Genomic DNA, 17,696 nt, shown 5'->3' with positions numbered 1-17,696 from the left:
TGTAGCATTCATTTAAGCAGACCATTCTTTTTGGAAATTTGTGTACTCTTTTAATCCATGCTGGACTTCCTAAGTTTTGAAGATAATTTTCCTTCATTGAAATACTTCTCTCATCTACTAACATTATACCGTCATTTCCAGTATTGTACATTTTACTTTCTTGTTCACATCTGTGATCTGAACAGAGTTGAAATGATAGGTTTTATTGCCTTTGTCACTTTTGTAAGCTTTGGCTTATCAGCACATTAACGATTCTGACAATCTTCTTATATATTTCACAATTTGTGTCCTTGGTTATATGACCTTCCTTGCATTTATATATGTATTCTTTCAAAATCTAAACTCATCAGAGGGTTTCTGGGCAGCCTTACTGATGTCTTTATCTCCACATTTATTCATCATAATGTGGTCAGAATTTCATTTTAGAACCCCCATCTCTCTTATGCCATGTTCTCTTTCTGAGTCTCTCTTTATAAAACCATATTTGAACGTTCTCTAAGCAGCTTTACAAACGTTTTTTTAATTACTAAAGCATTGGGTACATGCCTGACTCATCAAAAATCTACATCTTAGATATTAGCAATTCCAAGATAGCATGATCACTTTCTCCTGCAGTCCCTAGCTGTTATGGTTCCAGAAAATGAAAGATTTAAATGAATAGTATACTTTGTCAAGATAATTAGGCTCAGTAATTGATATCAGTTCATAACTTTGTAGCAGGGGTTTGCTAGGTCCTGATTGCTCAGTTTTATTCTGTAGCACAAAGTGAGAGCTGTCAATTTGGGGTTTTGCCCTTAGGGAAATGCAACATGACTGGTCCGGCAACTTCAGCTGTAGCTTCATTTGAAAAGCTTTAAGGTCTATATACACAGTGTATAAGAGCATACATAGTACACACCAAGCGCATTGAAATCAAGACTCCAAAGTACCTCAACATGCTTCTCCAGGGCCCTGTAATTCATGACCACAATGAGCAGAACAGCAATGTTCCTTGTTTATTCCATCTGAGTAACCCAATAGTAGTAAAATTAAAACTTTATAAACAAGAAGACATTGAACTCTTTAACAAATTCAACTATGTTGTGAAAAAGCCCGAATGGGTTTTTCAATGCAGACATTTTGTCGAGACGCGTAATTTGTTTGTCAGACCCAAAATGTGGGAGTTTCAACAATTGTTATTTCTTTTCCATGTGGGATATAACAATATAACAACTTATATTGTTAGCATTTTGTCCTAGCCTTCTCTGTTAGGTTTTGGTTGAATTCTCAATTGAAATGATGACGTGTTAAGGAGCATAAGTTATTTAACATCTGTTAGATGAGTGTTTGCCTTAGAAAGTCCATTGCAGTGAAGGAAGAAAATATTAGAACTTTAATTTATATTCATTTTTATCTCTTCAATTTTTATTTTTATGGATTCTTATAATATATATAATATAGTAAAACATTTATAAATATATATTAATAGGTACATGTAAATATATCACAGGGGTTAAAATTTTTTTTCCTTAAATTTTTATTTATTTATTTTTGGCTGCGTTGGGTCTTTGATGCTTCGCACAGGCTTTCTCTAGTTTTGGCGAGCAGGGACTACTCTTCCTGTGGTGTGCAGGCTTCTCGTTGCGGTGGCTTCTCTTGTTGCAGGGCATGGGCTCTAGGCACGAGGGCTTTAGTAGTTGTGGCATGTGGGCTCAGCAGTTGTGGCTCATGGGCTTAGTTGCTCCACAGCATGTGGGATCTTCCCGGACCAGGGCTTGAACCCATGTCCCCTGAATTGGCAGGCGGATTAACCACTGCACCACCAGGGAAGTCCCTAAAATCTTTTGATTGCAGTGCATGATCAAAAAAGTTGGGAAACATGGTGTTTTATATAAAGTGGCCCCCAACTTTTTAATTACATGTATATATATACATACATACATATAATACACATTATATAATGTAATACCTATTCTCGCAGAGCTTGGAACTTATATTTTTCTACATTAAAAAGTGAAGTCTCAGGAATTCCCTGGCAGTCCAGTGGTTAAGACTTTGTGCTTCCACTGCAGGGGGCAGGGGTTTGATCCCTGGTGGAGGAACTAAGATCACACACACTACGTGGCGCAGCCAAAAAAAATAAAAAATAAATAAATAAAAGGTACGCGGGCCTCTCACTGCAGTGGCCTCTCCCGTTGCGGAGCACAAGCTCCGGACGCGCAGGCTCAGCGGCCATGGCTCACGGGCCCAGCCGCTCCGCGGCATGTGGGATCCTCCCAGACCGGGGCACGAACCCGCATCCCCTGCATTGGCAGGCGGACTCTCAACGACTGCGCCACCAGGGAAGCCCAAAGGTTATTATTATTAAAAAATGGAGTCCCTTAGTATTTACGGAGAATGCAAGAGAAATAAATATGCTAGAGTATGGAAAAATAACTTAAAGTAAAATAGGACCAGTGAGGTTTGGTAAACATTAGAATAGGCCATAGAAGGAGAGACTTTTAGATCTCCCTCAATATTTGTTCTTTCTTCTTCCTTAGTAGTGGAACCTATGGCTTTTAAATTGTGTACGTTCCTATTTCCCTTACTACCAGTGCCACATGTAACTAAGTCATAACTCATGGGATGTAATCAGAGGTGCTTTGGCTTATCAGTGCATTAACCATTCTGACAATTTTGTGTGCAACTTCTGAGATGTGTCCTTACAAAGAAGAGGCATGCCATTCTCCCCTCCCTGCTGGCAGCAATAAGGATGTGGTGGCTAAAGTCAAGCATCCATCTTGAACCATGAGGAAGAAGCCACACACAGATGAGGATGGAGCTAAAGATAGAAGGACCATGGACTCACGATGCCAGCTCTGGCCTGCTGACCTCCAGATTGCCATTATAGGGGGAGAAATTAATTTGCATCTTGTTTAAAGCACTGTTGTTTGGGGTTTTCAATTATCCATCACTGAATCTAATCTAGTGCAATAGTTAATTGAGACCGTGAAATATTTACTTGAAGTACAGTATATTGGAGATTGCATACACTATGAATTTAGTTATATACACTTATTATTCCACCTTCATTGAATATTAATGAGTATATGCAGAGGAAAATATACAATTTCTTATAGTTAAAATAGGAGATATGAATACAAGCAACAATAAAAAGTAAGAGAGGTACAATAAAAGAACTGGAGTTTAGGATGGAAGGAAAACATTATTAGCAGGAGAGAACATTTGATCTTGGCCTGAAGCAACAAGAAGTGGGAGGGTTGGGTGAGGTGATCACACAGACACGTGTTGAGAAAGTGTGAAATGTTCATAAGGAAGGGTAAATAGATGGGAGGGAAAATTGTCCCAAACTCGGCCTGAAATAAAATGGTTTTTGTATATGAGACAGTTCACAACCAACTTTCTTCTGGAAAGAAATGAGCATTCCTGATAAGTGCTTAAGCAATTTTCTGATGAACTTTAAGGCAATTAAGAGCTCTTCTGGGAAATCAGCTTCTCACCCTCTCATCTGATGCTCTTTAACCAGATGATTTTTTTCCTGAATTCTGCATAAAATTTTTACCTAAACAGTCTCTGTTCCTAAAACACATCCTTACCAAGAGTGAACCTTTGAATTAGTCTCTTTGGACTTCTTGCCTGGTGGCAAGAAAGAAATAAAAATTTAGGCATGATATTTTTCTAGCATAATCAAAGTGTGCATATGAGAGCCTAGTAGTTGATGAACCAGGTTAAATAATATTTGAAGCAATGAATACTGGGCTAAGGAATTAAATCTCTTTGGTGGGGAGTGTGGAGCCATTTAAAGTTGCCAGAAACACAGTAGATGTTCAAATGCATAGTTGTTGAACTGCGCTGAGGAGTTGGATGCAATCCCGGTAATGCCATAGGGCCACTTGCCCAGTGACCATGTGCTGGGTAATATGGGCAATCTGAGCTGCTTGTCCACCACTTGACTGAATCTGGGACGTGAAGATCACCAGTGACCTCCTGGTACTGCCCTGTGACTTGGGCAGCACCAACCCCAGCCTTCATGATTCTTGACCTATGTAGTTCATTCATAGGGGTGTCTCCCCTCTCCATATGAAAAGTGAAGACCTCCTGCAGTGTAGTAATATCTTTCACCATATGCAACGTAAGAGCTGTTCCTATTAGCACTGTCTTGACAACAGTAGGATAGATTGCCATTGATTTGGGTTGGGCTGAGATTTACTTGGATGCATGGGGGGTGGACCAAATGACATCTCAATAATTTATCCCTAGATGAGGATCCTATGCTTAGGTCTTTGTGTTTTAACCCCAGGAAATCTTTGTCTGACTTTAACACTAAAGAACTACCTTAGGGAATACTTTCCAAATTAGTATTAACAATACAGTTTATGGCACATGAAAAAGAGGTGCAATTGAAAGTCTCATTTTGCAAGTCTGTGAAGTAGAGTGAAAATATATAGTATGATTTTATCAAACTATTTTTCTTTCCCATCTCTATGCCTTGTTTATGCTTCTAATGGTGCAGTTGTCACAGGGAATTGTAATTTTGACTGTGAACCCCTTGAAAGCATAGACTATATCAATTTGCTTCTGTATTAACACATGCTTAACATATAGTAGATGCAAAACAAAATTTGATCAAATAAATTAAAAAGAAAAATGATGTCGTTAAGGAAAACCAGAATTATGGAACAAAAAATTAGAAGCTAGATAAAAGGTAAAAATAATATTGAGAAGTTTTTAGAGGTCTGAATTTGATTCATGACAAATTTTAAAGAAATGTCCATGGAAATTATGATGATTTGCTTTTATACCTTGCTATTTATCTTTTATTTTCAGTTGACACTCCTCTCTTCCTGACTTCCTTTGTGATTGTCTTAAAACAGATCTGCAAATTCTTGGACACTTCTGCAGTAAAAAGGTGGAGACTAATAATTGCCCTTTCCTTAAACTTGGGCCAGCCAAGTCATTAATTAATGACTCTAGTCTACCAAATAGGATGAGGAGGAAGCAATCTTATGATACTTCTGTGGCTAGGGTGGGAGAAATGATACAGCTTCTGCCTGACTCTTTATATTGGAAGATGCGCCTTTGGGGGCCTGAGCTGCCATGTTAGAAGTCCAGATACCCTAAAGCTGCCATGATGCAGAGAACAGGAAGAAAGACCACTTAGAGGAGCCCCATTTGCTGTAGCCTCCAGATGTTTGAGTTTTCCCAGCTGGGGTACCAGGCATATGAATGAAAAAGCCTTCAAAATCACCCCTGTCCCTGGCACCATTTACCTGTAACCTTATGAGACCCAAAGCTGCACAACTGAGCCACTCCCAAATTCCTGAGTTACTGAAGCACGAATGATAATAAGTGGTTATTATTATTTTACACTAGTAAGTTTTGGGGGGATTTGCTCTACACAGTGGGTAACAAATATACCCTCTAGCTAAATTATCATCTCAGCCAGATTCGCCCATTTAAGTGCATCATGCTTTTCAAAACATGCTAAGATTTGCATGTAATAAATTTATGTGCTTCTAAATTTTATTCCCATTTCTCGTATATATCCCTGGATAGCTAAAGCAAGGGTCCTGTCACGCCAGCTTGAGAGTTACAAATATAGTTCAGAACTTGAAGCCGGGACTTCCCTGGTGGTGCAGTGATTAAGAATCTGCCTGCCAATGCAGGGCACATGGGTTCGATCCCTGGTCCGGGGAGTTCCCACGTGCCATGGAGCAACTAAGCCCGTGTGCCACAACTATTGAAGCCCGTGTGCCTAGAGCCCGTGCTCCACAACAAGAGAAGCCACCACGAGAAGCCTGTGCACCGCCACCGAAAGTAACCCCGGCTCGCCGCAACTAGAGAAAGCCCGTGCGTGGCAATGAAGACCCAATGCAGACAAAAGAAAAAGAACTCGAAGCCTTTCAGAGCTGCCAAGAATGTCACTTTGTTCACTGCCTGCCTGGGGAGAAAGAGAGAGAGGGAAAGGGGCTACCAAGTGACAATGGGACTCGATTAGCAGGTGATTAACATGCCCTGGCAGCCCTGATACAATGTAATTTGTTTAGGGCAAAGCCACGTAAGCCTTTAAAGAAGATAGTATGTCCCCTTTCCTGTGAACTAGAATATTGGAGGGTGTGGATCTGGGAGAGGACACTGTGTGACCCCACCAGTGGTAAGCCCCTGAGATTCTGAAGCAGGAACAATTATAAACAAATACAATAAATCTTAAAAAGAAGGAATCTCTTCTTTTCAGAGCTTTGAGTTTTGTTACAGGAGCTGTGTTCTTTGGCCTGACCAGAAGTGAGTTCTACATTCCTTTTAATACATGTAAGGTGCTTGGTTTGTTGGGTACTCTTGGTGGGACAGAAATAACTCCTGGCCAAAAGAGACAGAAGAGCCAACTAGCCAGGGCAGTTTAGCTAATATTGCCCCAACTCAGTGACCAACTGGAAAAAGGACATTGACTAGCTGGGAGATGGGGACAGCAGACTCTGAAGGGCAGCTTCTGACTTCAGAGGGTTCTAATGGAATTTTCACTTTTGAAATGGACCTGGCATTGCTTAGTTGTTTGTGGAATTTGGGGAAACTGCTATACACTTGTTAGACTTTAGCTTCTTATGATTTGACTCTTCCAGAATATGTAAAACGGGGCAGCAAAGGGATGTCTATTTCTTTCAAACTTTCTTCGGCTTGGTTATAATTAGGGTTCCTGCATAATTACATTGTGTTTCCCTCTGCCTGGAACGCCTTTCCCTCAACCTGTGCCCATAGACTGCCACCTTCATGAGCATATATTCCTGGGGAACTTTCCCAAGAACCCTTCCTCCTGCCACCAGAGTTGATCACTACCTCATTTGTGACATTGCTGCTGGTGCTTATCCCTCTACAAGATCACTTTCCATGCTCTGTGGTCATTATTTGTTTTCAGACATCATTCGCTAGGCCGTGAACTCTTAGAAGGCTGGCCCTGAAGTTTGTTTTTTGGTTTTGCCATGGATTAAATACAGATGCTGTGTCTTTCCTGATTTCCTTATCACACTCCCTGGGCAAGTAGTAGGTACTTTCCTAAATGGATCTCAACAGCTTGCCAATGGTGGAGAGACAAAAAAGGCTTGTCCATTGAATCTCTGTAGATTGGCTGGCAGGAGTCAGCTGGGATCAGTTACTATCTATCGCCTCAGCAGGAGAGTCAGTGACTGGTCTCAACTTGCTATAAAGTTTCCAAGGGATATTGGTGCCAGGAAGCTGGTATACCGAGCACTGGTATGTACTTCCCCTGAGCCCCTGGTAACAAAATGTAGGTTGTGGGCTTCCCTGGTGGCACAGTGGTTGAGAGTCCGCCTGCCGATGCAGGGGACGCGGGTTCGTGCCGTGGTCCGGGAAGATCCCACACACCGCGGAGCGGCTGGGCCCGTGAGCCATGGCCGCTGAGCCTGCGCGTCCGGAGCCTGTGCTCCACAACGGTGAGAGGCCCGCGTACCGCAAAAAAAAAAAAAAAAAAAAATGTAGGTTGTTTTGCCCTCCTGCACCGCCCCTCTTTATCACAAGCTGCTTTCAGGAGAACCGCAGGAAAAGAACAGAAAATGGGCTGGGTCTCACTCCTGCAGCCCATCCATGGTGTATCTGGCTGTACGCAGTCCAACCACCCCTCTTCATGGGATGCTGAGAAAAGGGGCTACATGTCTACTGACTCTCTGCCTGTGTGTCTCAGTCTGTTCTGGGTGGTGATTATGCATATTTGACTGGGCCCCTTGCCTGATACCAGGTCATACCTTGGAGATCAAGTGATCAAGTAAAAATAAATAAGTAAATAAATAAATAAATACAAAGTGTGTGAGCTTGGGAAACAAATGGTTTGTGTACAAAAGCTAATTTTCAAAGGTCTCCATCAGCCCATGGCCACTCTCTTCTCTTCTAGATGCCTTACTAATGCAAAAAGCCAGAGAGGCGGATGCTGTTAGCTTGCCCGAACATGTTTTCTCACCTTCCTCGTCATTTTGATTAGAACTCCCTTGATTTCTGCTGTTGACCCCAGTCAGAACTGATTTTTGTATCCTATTATGCCCTCTGGAGGTGTGACAAACTAACAGGGTGATAACCCAGAGAACAGCAAGTGACTGCAGGATAATGAACTTAGTGGAAAGCTAGAACTAATAAATTTTTAAAAATTGTTTTTCATTGTTGATACCTGCTAAATTTGTTGCCACTTCATTTAGAGGAATTTGGACTTCAGTATTCCATGCTCCGGAGAATCTCTGCCTTGGGGTCAAAAACAGTAGGTTCTCTCCATGGCAAACATCTACCCCTTATCTTTATGCAAACTGTTAATCAGATTTGGGGTGTGATTGTTAGCTCAAAAAGGAAACCAGCAGGAAATATAGTACTCTCCCAGTGTATAAATCCATGTAAGGGTTATGCTTTCCGGTGGAAACATTATGTGTTGTCTAGTCGCCCTTTGAAATTTTAATTCTGAGTTGTGGTACTTGGCCAGGAAAACTACTATAACAGCCTCAAAACCAGGCAAAACCTTATTCTTTCAATTCTAGAGCTATTTTGATATTGGTTTATAACATATCTTTCTCTTAACAAAGTCTCTCCAGAATTCTATTTTATTATAAAATTCTCTAAACCTTGCATAAAACACTGTTATCTCTACCCAGATTACACAGATATCTAGAAAAGCGATTCACCATTGTATGAAACCACGGCAGGGACAAAGGTAGACTCTTTAGTTCCTGGGTCTCCTAATTCTGTTCTTTTGTCATAAGCCGCATATGACTTCACTGGCTTTATGGTTTAACGAACAAAAGGTTCAGCAGAATCTTTGGACATCAAATGGCCTTCATGAAACAATGTCTTGATGAGTTAAGTAAAAACGAATCAGAAACACATGGACCCAACTTCCCTTGAAATATAAGAGGGCATACAAATCAAGGCAAGGAGCACTTAACAAACACTGGGTTTGGGTTTCCTGAACCTGAAATGTTAAAATAATTAGCAAGGACTTATTGAGGCTGAAAAGTGATCAGTTCCAGTATTCCTAACTCAAAACTGAAATGAAGAGAGGCGGAAAGGTCCTAGAAGAGAAGGGCGTGGCCATGGGGTGCAGGGAGACCTTTGAAAATTAGCTTCCCCCTCACACCACTTTTTCTTCTCTTCTGCTTTGATTCCTAGGTTTCAGCTGAAGACCTACCTAAAATACTCTGAGTTGGTTCGACACTAGTCTTTCTAGTTCCTTCTCAAAGGCAGGAAATGATGACATTTGGTAAGACAATGCTCTGTTCATTCTTGACTTGGAGATAAATTCCTATATTGGCCATTCAGGAAGTATGGTTACATAATCATGTTGAATTTATTTCTTAGTGAGCTGGACTTTTCAGCATTTCCCAAACCCAGAAAATAAATTCTTTCAGAAAGCTCTGTAAAAAAGTTATAAGAAATAATTATTACCTACTATAATACAGATTTTGAAGTAGATCGTAAGCTTGGAGGAAAAAAAACCAAAAAAATTGAACTGTTAGAAACAGAGACAGCAGTTTCTTTGCTTGATCCTACACTGTATCTGGAATTCCCAGAATCCCTGCTCTGGCCCAGATCTTCTCCTTTCTTCCTTGCAGAAGCCTCTGGAACTCAGCCAGCTTCCCATATTCTTCCGCAGTTGCTTCCCTCCATCCTTTGTGATATTTTCTCCCTACATTCAAGTCTGGCTGCAGAATGCAAAGCGATTTCCCATCACTACTCCAGAATGCACATTATTTTTAAAGATTATTTTAGAGATTTTATTGGTAATCATCATGAGAAACTGACTAAGGCAACAAAAATATTAACCATGGGGAAGTCTCAGAGCTGACAGAGTAATCCCTGGTCTCTTTGTTCCTGACTTTGTCAACTGAAAGCTTGACCGCAGTAGTCCTACCTTGCCTTTTATCTCTGAAGGAAGATCTCAGCAACTAGATCCCGTTTTTTCAGGCCAAGTGTATCCTTGTTTTCACGATAGCCCTTGGCCAAACCTGAAGATACTACCCAGGTTGCATCGTTAATATTTCCTTCTATCAAAGGGGGGAAGTTCCATCTCTAAAGCCCCCCCTTTAAAAAAATAGTTTTCAGGGTTTTTTTAATTAAATTATTTATTTTTGGCTGCGTTGGATGTTCATTGTCGCGCGTGGGCTTTTTCTAGTTGCGGCAAGCGGAGGCTACTCTTTGTTACGGTGTGCAGGCTTCTCATTGCGGTGGCTTCTCTTGTTGCGGAGCATGGGCTCTAGGCGCGAGTGCTTCAGTAGTTGTGGCACACGGGCTTAGTTGCTCCGTGGCATGTGGGATCTTCCTGGACCAGGGCTCGGCTTGAACCCGTGTCTCCTGAATTGGCAGGTAAATTCTCAACCACTGCACCACCAGGGAAGCTCTCTAAAGCCCTTTTTTTGTTTGTTTGTTTTTTGGTTTGGTTTTTGGTTTTTTTTTGCTGTGCGCGGTCCTCTCACTGTTGTAGCCTATCCTGTTGTGGAGCACAGCTCCAGACGTGCAGGCTCAGCAGCCATGGCTCACGGGCCCAGCCGCTCCGCGGCATGTGGGATCTTCGCGGACTGGGGCACGAAGCCATATCCCCTGCATTGGCAGGCGGACTCTCAACCACTGCGCCACCAGGGAAGCCCTAAAGCCCTTTTGATTAGAGGACATTTGTTCACTATTGTTCTGCATAGCCTAGAATTAGCCTCTTCGGTCGTATTCTCATGTACCCCCGCCCATTTATGAAAAATTAATTTTTTTTAGCCATTTCAGACCTATCCCTCAGGAGCTAACTTAAATAATAATATTTTTATCAAATAATATTTGTTATCATTTAAATATGAAACATTTCACTTACTCGTCTATATAGTATATATTTATGTCAGTTAGGCCCAAAATGTCTGGTACTGTGAATTCAGTGGGCAAGTGTGTGATATAATTCTCTTAGAAATTGTGAAAGTATTCAGCAAAGGCCAAGAATCCTGGCTGAGGGGAATGACTTCATTAATTCATTCAACAAACATTCTCACATTGCTTCCTCTGGGGTCTCCACTGATAATATTGTAGCACATGATAAAAAAATGACAACAATCTTTTGGGTTTGGGGATGACACTCCCTTAGCTGCAAGACCTTCTTTCAGGTGCTTGTATCCATTATTTCCTTTCCTGCTACTATAATAATATTTCCCTTCTATTGAACACCTATTAGGAGGCAGTCATATGACTTATGTTTTCTCATTTAATATTTTGACAACCCTATGAACTAGGTAATGTGGGCCATATTTCATGACTGAGCAAAGTGAGACTCAGAGAAATTAATTTGCTCAATATTGAGCCACTGATAGAGTAAAAGAGTCCAAATTTGAACACAGATCCGACTCAAAAGCATATGGTATTCACCACATTCCTCTCTATTTTCTCAGTTGTTCTGAATAGAATGCCTAGAACTTTCAAAGGTGCTATATAAATCAATTCTGATGATAGGGTGATCATGGCCAGGAAAATCAATCTCACTATTTTATAATTATACCACTATGGGTTCACAAAATATTAGAGTGGTAGGGACATTTATGATCACCAAATCCAACCCCGTTTTTACCTAGGCAACAACCCCCTAGAAAAAGAATGTTGTCTTCAGAATGACACTTAAGGCAAAACCAAGACTGCAATCACGTCACCCCACTTCTCAAGCCAGTGTGCTTTCCAATCTGTTTGCTATCTGATATAACCAATCAAATTACATTCAATCAAAAAGAAAAACTTCACCAAGAAAAAGCAACTCAGAAATCTAACTCAATTAAGCCCCAAAGCTATTATGCCTAAGGTCATTGCCAAAGTAACCATTTCTCAAACCAAGAGATCTGGGGAGACTTGTAAGTATTTTGCATTGGGTTCCAATGGCTGTCCAATCTTTGAACACACTGTTGTTTTTGACAGCTGGAGGTCCATATAGAAGAAGGTAGGGTTACAGTCTTTCAAATGTCACCTGTACCAATGATATGAGCACTTGTTATAGTGATACCAATTGAGTCCTTGTTTTTCATTTTCAGTGTATAGTTGGGTTTAGAATCCCCGTTCAGTCATCTATAACAGCTTTTTGATTGCTTAGACTCAGCGTTCCTTATTAGCCCTAAATAATCTTCCTCTGTTTTCTTTTTCTGTTTGTCCCAAGTCCTAGGAATTCAGCCTGTTTTCCTAGTTCAGTGTAAAAAAATGATAGTGCAACCACAATTATTTTTATTGAGGTCTTGTTATATGCAGACACTGTCCTAAGTGCTTTACATGTATTATTTCACTAATCCTTATAAAGTAAATCCTGTTATTATTTCCATTTTATAGATCAGGAAACTGAGACAAAGAGAGGTTAAGTAATGTTCCCAAGGTTAAACAATTAGTAAGTGGTTGAGATGTTCTGTACTATATGATTTTACTTTCTCCCTTCCCGAAAAGTCTCTCAGGGACTTACCTTGTGGCAAGGGAAGAATGTGGTTAAGAATCCGCCTGCCAATGCAGGGGACACGGGTTCGAGCCCTGCTCTGGGAAGATCCCACATGCCGCGGAGCAACTAAGCCCGTGTGCCACAACTACTGAGCCTGCGCTCTAGAGCCTGTGAGCCACAACTACTGAAGCCCGTGCGCTTAGAGCCCGTGTTCTGCAACAAGAGAAGCCACCACAATGAGAAGCCCGCGCACCTCAATGAAGAGTAGTCCCCGTTCGCCACAACTAGAGAAAGCCTGCGTGCATAAACAAAGACCCAACGCAGCCAAAACCTAATTAATTAAATTAATTTTAAAAAAAGGTCTCTCAGTTTTTCTTTGTTACTCCCAAAATACACACAGATATTATATGCCCCCTCTCATCACATTAAAACAGAGTTTTGCTGGGAATGACTGCTACAAAACAGAGAGTAACACAACATGAACACTGATAAGTTAGAAGGTTACAGAATCTTACAAGTTCTTTGATTGTGATTTGTGATCTGTAGCTTATGACTGCCTCCTGACATGACAGCTGGAAGACCCAATGATCTTCTGTTCTCTTCTCTTATTTCCCTGGGGATCGCAGTTTTTTTATTCATCTGTGCTTTTTCCTTGTCTAAAGAAACTGGGGTTTAAAAAAAAAAAGCTTGTAGAACAGACCTGGATGTAATATGATATGCGAAGTGGGTTTACATCCAAGAGAGCTATCAATAAAAAGACTTCTATGAGTTAAAAAAAAAAAAAAAGTACCCTAATCCTATCTCATGGACTGATGTCTCCACTGAGACCCTCCAGACTTCATGGTATGCCCCTCACCAGATTTCTGTGTAGTCCAGAATGATTGATCCCCTTGGGGCAGTAGGAGGAACGAATAGGAGAATAAGGAGACAAAGAAATATCCTTATGAGTTAAAGCGTAATCAGCTTGTTTTCCTGTAGCATCTTACTGGTAAGAGCTGAGAGTGTACCTGGACTTTATTTTAAACAGGTCTATCACTTACCCTTGTGGGGATGGTAAAGGATAGATACAATTTACTATGGCAATACTGGCAGTTGAACTTTTGATTCTTCGCCTAGCTGTTGCCCAGGGGTTGGTCTATTGGAAGCAGGCAGGCACATTTCATGCAGAAATAAACTCCACTGTTTTTTATAATCTAGTATTATACCGACACTTCTATATGTTATAAATAAAATCCTAATTAAAACCAGAAAAACCAAAGAAGTCACTAATGGGAAGACACATGTCTTGGCTCTGCCACTAATTAGTTTTGTGATTTTGGCAGATTCTTCAACTTCTCTGGGACTCAGTTTCCTGGTTTTTAAAGTGAGAGAAAAAACAAAATTTCTAAGGTGTCTTTTAATTCTAACATTCTTTGATTGATAGGAATCATGTGAATAAAAGGCTTTAGAAACTTGAAAATCTAGTACTGTAGGGGAATGTTGCTTTTCTATTTTGAATTTTATCAGACTTTGTTTGATTCTGAATTTTAAAACAGAATTGAATATTTTTCAATTAGCTTTCTATGTAGCCCCAAACACATATCTAATTCAGGAAGAAAAAAACCCTAGAAACTTGTTAGGGGAAAAAAAGCAGTGTTCTTCGGTTTTCTTAGACATTAAATGGCTCATTCAAAGCAACATTTTGATAAATTGTGTAAATGAGAGAGGAACATATGGATTAAATTTTCCTTGAAATACATACGTACTTAAAAATGAAGAAGAAAAAGTGCTTGGCAAAGCCCATTTGGGGTTCTACCAAATGGGAAACATTTTAAAAATACTTGAAAATGCAGTTTTATCTCAAAATGCTGCCATATTCACCTACCCTTATTGATTATATATTCTAAAGTTTGTTATTTACTCTCCTTGTATTTATTTTTTCAGTTTGTTTTATGCCCTGGGGGCTTGCTCAATTTTGCTACCTTTTTTTCCCTTTTTAAACAGAGAGCATAGTCCATTAGTCACTGAAGAGCACATCACAGTATCTATTGCTTCCTGTGAGATTCCTGTTAATTGGACTTCTGTGGAGGTTTCAGTTTGATCTCTCCTGGGGTAACAACTGGCATTAATTCATATTGCTGTAATGAAAATTTCTAAGGAGCACTTTGTGGTAGAGAAATAAAGGGGATCTGGTCTTTGAAGATGTGGAATATGGTAAATAACTTTCCAGTAAATCATGTTATTGCAGTGGAAGAGCTTTGAGGGAAGACAAGCCCAGAGTTTCCTGATTATATATAATTCAAAACCAGATAATTCAAAAGACTTAGAGATAACATTCCTCCCGATGGATAGAAGAGTTGGTTTGTCAACAGATCCCATAGTATAACTTGAAGAAGAGAAAAATTTAAAAATCTTAAAAATCACAGATTTCTGATCAAATTGGCAGTCCTTCTTCGTTTTAGGGGTTGAGTTTATCTCAGTAAAATGACTCAGTGCAATTTGTTTAATTACTTTACAGCTCTCTGCAAACACTGTGGAAGTCACATCTTGGCAGATACATGTACAGAGTCAGGTCACTTGGACATACTCCTGAAACCTGACATTCTGGGTAAGGTTTTTCTCCCCTTTCCTTACTTCTCCCCACCCCCTTCTTTTAATCTAATCCATTTAGCAAGAATGTTATTTTGTCATGAAAATACAAGGAAACAAGAACATTTTCTTGGTGTTAAAATCTCAGACCCTAGAAGTTGATACCATCAGATACAGCATTCTACTCCAGATATGTCCAAGGCAATGATAAGATTTATTTTCATAAGATGGTAACAATATTTTCCTTATCTTTTGAGGCTAATCTTTAGAAAACAGGAATACATTTTTATTGTTGGGTTGTCCTTTTTCTTCTGTAGTACTGAATGTTATTTTTAAAAATTATTTTTCCATGAATTCTTTATAATTAAAAAAAGTCCTCATTGGGTTTATATATTTTACCCATGCAAAACTGCAAATAGAATGTATACAATTTCATTAGCTTTGAAATGAAAAAGGCAATTTTGTATATCAACTCACTAGCAGATACAGAATGACACCCTTGGAACTTCCCATTTGCTTGGTTTTATGTTTAAAGACCCATTTAACATAACAGAGTGTATTTAAAATATAAAGGAAGTAATTTTGAAATTCTTTATTCCATTTACTTAGGGAATATTATAAGTAATGTTATAAGATAAATTTTGATGTCTGGTAACCCAAACATTTAAAATTTATATTATTCTTTTCTTCAGTCTTTTTGTTTGAAATGTAGTGGCATATTCAGAAAATCTGAAAGAGAAAGAGCAAATGTAATCATTTTGCTAATGCTATTGTGGGAAATTATTTCAGTTTATGAATAAAGGAAGCTAGGTACTAAAACACCTTCCTCACTGTAAGGTGTCAATTTGTCATACTTAGGTCAGACCTAAGTATATCATGGTGGTTTGAAAACTTAGATTATTGTCATAGTTTCTTAGTCACTAAGAGAAATTACATTGAAAAAAACTTTATTGAGGTATCATTTACATATCATGAAATGTACCAATTTAAATATACATTTAGATGAGTTTTGGCAAATATATACATCTGTGGAACTACCATCTCTAGTCAAGATATAGAATATTCATATCACCCCCAAAATTTCCTTTGTTTCTCTTTGCAGTCCATTCCCTCCCTTAAAGGTCCTTGGCAACCACAGATTGACTTTATACCGTAGTAGATTAGTTTTGCCTGTTCTAGAAATTGATATAAATTCAGTTATATAATATGTACTCTTCTGTGTCTGACTTCTTTCACACAGCATCATATTTTTGAGATTCATTCATGTTGCTTGTATTAGCAACATGTAGTTTGCTCCCTTTACTGCTGAATATGTTCCACTTTATGACTGTATCACAATTTGTCCATGTGCATTCTACCTTTTGTCTATTATGATTAAAGCTGCTATGAACATTTATGCACAGATCTGTGTATGGACATATGTTTCATTTCTCTTGGGTAACTACCTAGGTGTGAAATTGATGGGGTATATGATAAATATATGTTCTACTTTTTAAGGAACTGCCAAAATGTTTTTCCAAATTAGTTGCACCATTTTATACTCCCATTAAAAATATATATGAGTTCTAGTTGCTTCACATCCTCACTAACTTTTAGTATTATTATGATTTTTTAATATTAGCCATTCTAGTGGTGTGTAATGGTATCTTGTGATTTTTTTTTTCTTGTGATTTTAATTTGCATTTCCCTGATGCCTAGTGATGTTGAGCATCTTTTCATGTGCATATAGACCATTTGTATATATTCTTTTGTGAAGTGTCTGTTTAAATGTCTTACCCCTTTCAAATTGGGCTGTTTTTCTTCTTTTTGAGTCGTAGGAGTTCTTTATATATTCTAGATAAAAGTTCTTTGTGATACATATATACTGCTAATTATTTCAAAAACTTTTTGGGGCAATATTGTATCAGGAAATATTACATCCCGTCAATATTTATCTGTATATCTTGTAAAAAATAAATTTCCTCTCGACAACAAAAAAAGTAAACAACTCAATTCAAATATAGGCAAAGGACTTGAATAGACATTTCTCCAAAGAAGAAATATAAATGTCCAATTAGCATGTGAAAACATGCTCAACATCACTAATCATTAGAGAAATGCAAATCAAAACCAAAGTGAGACACCACTTCACACTGATTAGGATGGCTATTATAATAAACAAACAAACGAACAACCCAAAACCAACAAGTGTTGGCTAGGATGTGGAGAAATTGGAACCCTTGTGCATTGCTTGTGGGAATGTAAAATGGTGCATCTTCTGTGGAAAATGGTATGTTTGATTTTTCAGAAAAAAATATAGAATTACCATATGATCCAGCAATTCCACTTCTAGGTATATACACAAAATAATTGAAAGTGGGGACGTGAACAGATATTTTTACACCAATGTGTGTAGTAGCATCATTCACAATAGCTAAAAGGTAGAAACAACCCAAATGTCTTTCATAGACAGATGAAAGGATAAACAAAATACAATATACACATGCAATGGAATATTATTCAGTCTTTAAAAGGAATTAAATTCTGACACATGCAACAACATGGATAAACCTTGAAGACATGCTGGTGAGATAAACCAGACACAAAAGGACAAATACTGTAGGATTCCACTTATATGAGATACCCAGAGTAGTCAAATTTATTGAGACAGAAAGCAGAATAGTAGTTACCAGGGGCCAGTTGTTATCAGTTTAAAATAAGATGTTATAAATATATGATATTTTAT

The 17,696-nt window shown here is 39.0% G+C and overlaps 1 protein-coding gene across 4 annotated transcripts in view; it reads left to right on the top strand.

Annotated features, from left to right (window-relative positions):
• The window catches only part of FTCDNL1 (formiminotransferase cyclodeaminase N-terminal like), a 175,501-nt gene that overhangs the window by 144,478 nt on the left and 13,327 nt on the right, over window positions 1-17,696 (top strand). For 2 of the 4 annotated variants that reach the window (XR_010839165.1, XR_010839164.1), the window contains exon 7: window positions 14,901-14,990. Coding sequence is in view for 1 of the 4 variants with exons in the window: in XM_067026515.1 (XP_066882616.1) it covers window positions 4,807-4,888; window positions 5,536-5,539 (86 nt within the window). In the remaining 3 variants the exon portion in view is untranslated. Of the gene's footprint in view, window positions 1-4,806; window positions 4,889-5,535; window positions 5,981-14,900; window positions 14,991-17,696 lie in introns of those variants that run through there. The other 2 variants (XM_067026515.1, XR_010839166.1) reach the window with 2 other exon arrangements.

This window comes from Kogia breviceps, chromosome 2 (genome assembly GCF_026419965.1).
Source record: "Kogia breviceps isolate mKogBre1 chromosome 2, mKogBre1 haplotype 1, whole genome shotgun sequence".
Taxonomy (NCBI): domain Eukaryota; kingdom Metazoa; phylum Chordata; class Mammalia; order Artiodactyla; family Physeteridae; genus Kogia; species Kogia breviceps.
This window is presented reverse-complemented; position numbering and strand designations above follow the sequence as displayed.